The 2439-nt window shown below is 31.3% G+C and overlaps 1 protein-coding gene across 1 annotated transcript in view; it reads right to left on the minus strand.

Moving 5' to 3' along the window:
• Positions 1 to 2439, minus strand: part of LOC106461591 (dynein heavy chain 7, axonemal-like) — a 239815-nt gene that overhangs the window by 217461 nt on the left and 19915 nt on the right. Inside the window, exon 6 of the mRNA XM_022388600.1 lies at positions 911 to 1036. Coding sequence (XP_022244308.1) covers positions 911 to 1036 — 126 coding nt within the window. The remainder of the gene's footprint in view (positions 1 to 910; positions 1037 to 2439) is intronic.

Consider the following 2439-nt stretch of genomic DNA (forward strand, 5'->3'; position numbering starts at 1 on the left):
CTCATTTTCACAGCAAACATCTGAAACCTTGAATCTAAGTTTCGAATGGACAGCAACTGCCTGTTGTAGAAACCTACAAATGAAGAGGGCAACGTTTCGAAACTCTTCCGCCATTCATCTTCAGACCTGAAGACGAAAGGTGGAAGACTTTCGAAAAACGTCGCCCTCTTCATTTGTAGGTTTCTACAACAGGCAGTTGCTGTCCATTCGAAACTTAGATTCAAGGTTTCAGATGTTTGCTGTGAAAATGAGAAACATAATGAAGTATAGAAGATAAATATTAAGTGACTAACAAGTTGCCCTATGGATTGTAACATAGAAATACTGACTTGCAATGAGACATATATATATATGTAGTATTGGATTAAACTAATGATCAGTTATACCAACAAAGGTGGTGGAGGGTGTTTGAGACTTTGAAATTAGTTATATGAATATGTAATAACCTAGATAGACAGTTGTCTGTCTTGATAGTTCAATTGGAAGAGCACCTGTTTTAAAATACTGCCGTGACTCAGAAATCTAGGCTCAGGGTAGATTTTCAGCATTTTGTTTCATCATTGATCTAAAATTTTATGCCCTACCTTGTTTCATTGATAAAGAATTCATTAACTTAATCAATTTATGTGAAGTGAGAAAGTTTGGAACTACTTTACTAAAGAAAATATATCTCATACCCCTTGTTTATTCAATGAGTAGCTGATACACTACTTAAAACACATTTATACATTTCAAGTACCAAAAATAACTAGAAATGTATATGTGAAAAAGAAGAACAAGCATTATGTGATAACTTATACTGACATACAGACATTTAAATGATTCAGTCAACAATTTGGCCTACAAGTCTATGATCATCATTTATGTTATACATTATTTTATATTATTTCTCAAAAAACAGGAAACTTACTCGTAAAATTGAATTGAACAATGGTTCCACTTTAGCTGGCCAAGAAAGAACATCTGAATTTAAGTCAAGATCACTTGACAAAAACATATAGATATCTAATAGATACAATAGCCTCTTTCCTGAAGCCTGAAAAAGAATGCATAGCTCTCAACATTTTACAAAAGTATTTTTTTCTGAAGCCTGTAAATAGAATATATTTCTTAAATAAATGTACAGCAATCTGTTTCCTGAAGCAAGTAATAAAGAAAGATATTTTTTAGACAGATATAACATTATCTTCCATAAGGTGTAGAAAAAAAAAAATTATATAACTGCTACAATATTCCCAATTCTGATTCCTATGACAAAAAAGAACAAGAAATAATTGTCCCTCATTGGTACAGGGGGAAGTTTACAGACTTAAAATGTTAAAATCTGGAGTTAGACCCCAGCAGAGGACACAACAGATAATCCAATGTAGCTTTGCTCTAAAACAAACAAAGTACAAAAACTTACAATACAACTGATTATATGGAGTATTAACTGATGTTTTAACCAATGAAAATCAAGCTATCACACTCCTGATATATAAAAATATTATCCACTGTTTTAACCACTGGGAATAAAGCTATCACACTGCTGACATTTAAAGATATTATCCACTAAACTCTTAGCATTACAAAACATATCAAATTGAAATCAAATTACTGAAAAGACACAGTCTCATTGTTCAAGGAAAATTGACTGTTAGCTTGTGCTATGTTCATAGTCTGTTCCACCATCAATAAAATTTTTCCTTATGTGCTTTATGCTTATAAATCATTCTTTGCCTACATATATTATATTAGTGTAATATGCTTCCTTACTCAATCACATATCCAATTCACATAAAATTTCAAAATTACTGAAAAAGACAGTCATGATATAAAAGACTGTTTAGTTTAGATATTATTGATTAATTTATTTTTGTGAATGAATATTTTATTATTGTTTAGTTTTTATTATAATAAGAGTTAAAGGCAGACGAATGTAGGAAGTTCTTTTACAAGTCATTGATGATGAGACTATCAAACGTCACATGCAATATATTGACGTCGAGAAGATAGAAGAAAGAGAGACGATTAAGTGATAGACATATAAGTAGTGTAAGACAAGCAGAAACAGCAGACAGATAATAGCAGAAGAAAGTAAAGTTACAAAAGGAATAGTTCAGCATGAAGTTAACTGACGTAGAAGTGATAGGCCTAATGTTTAATATGTTAGAGTAAGACTAACAGTAGAAAAGCAGATAAGAATAATAATTTATTCCATCAAAAGTAATTGAATCAGCCTGAGTGCACATTGACAAAAGAAACAGAAGATCTTCAGAAGAAAGAAGACCAAACAACTACGGTAACTCACGCCACAATTGTAAGTGAATCATACACAGAATACTAGTGCAATAGTAATAGAGAAGATAGTTCGGCTTGTCAACTGAAATTCTAAAGTAATTAAATAGGCCTAAGTGGACTTTTGACAAGAAGAAGAGAATTACATATATAGTGTATATC

The sequence above is a fragment of the Limulus polyphemus genome, unplaced genomic scaffold (genome assembly GCF_000517525.1).
Source record: "Limulus polyphemus unplaced genomic scaffold, Limulus_polyphemus-2.1.2 Scaffold994, whole genome shotgun sequence".
NCBI classification, from domain to species: Eukaryota; Metazoa; Arthropoda; class Merostomata; order Xiphosura; family Limulidae; genus Limulus; species Limulus polyphemus.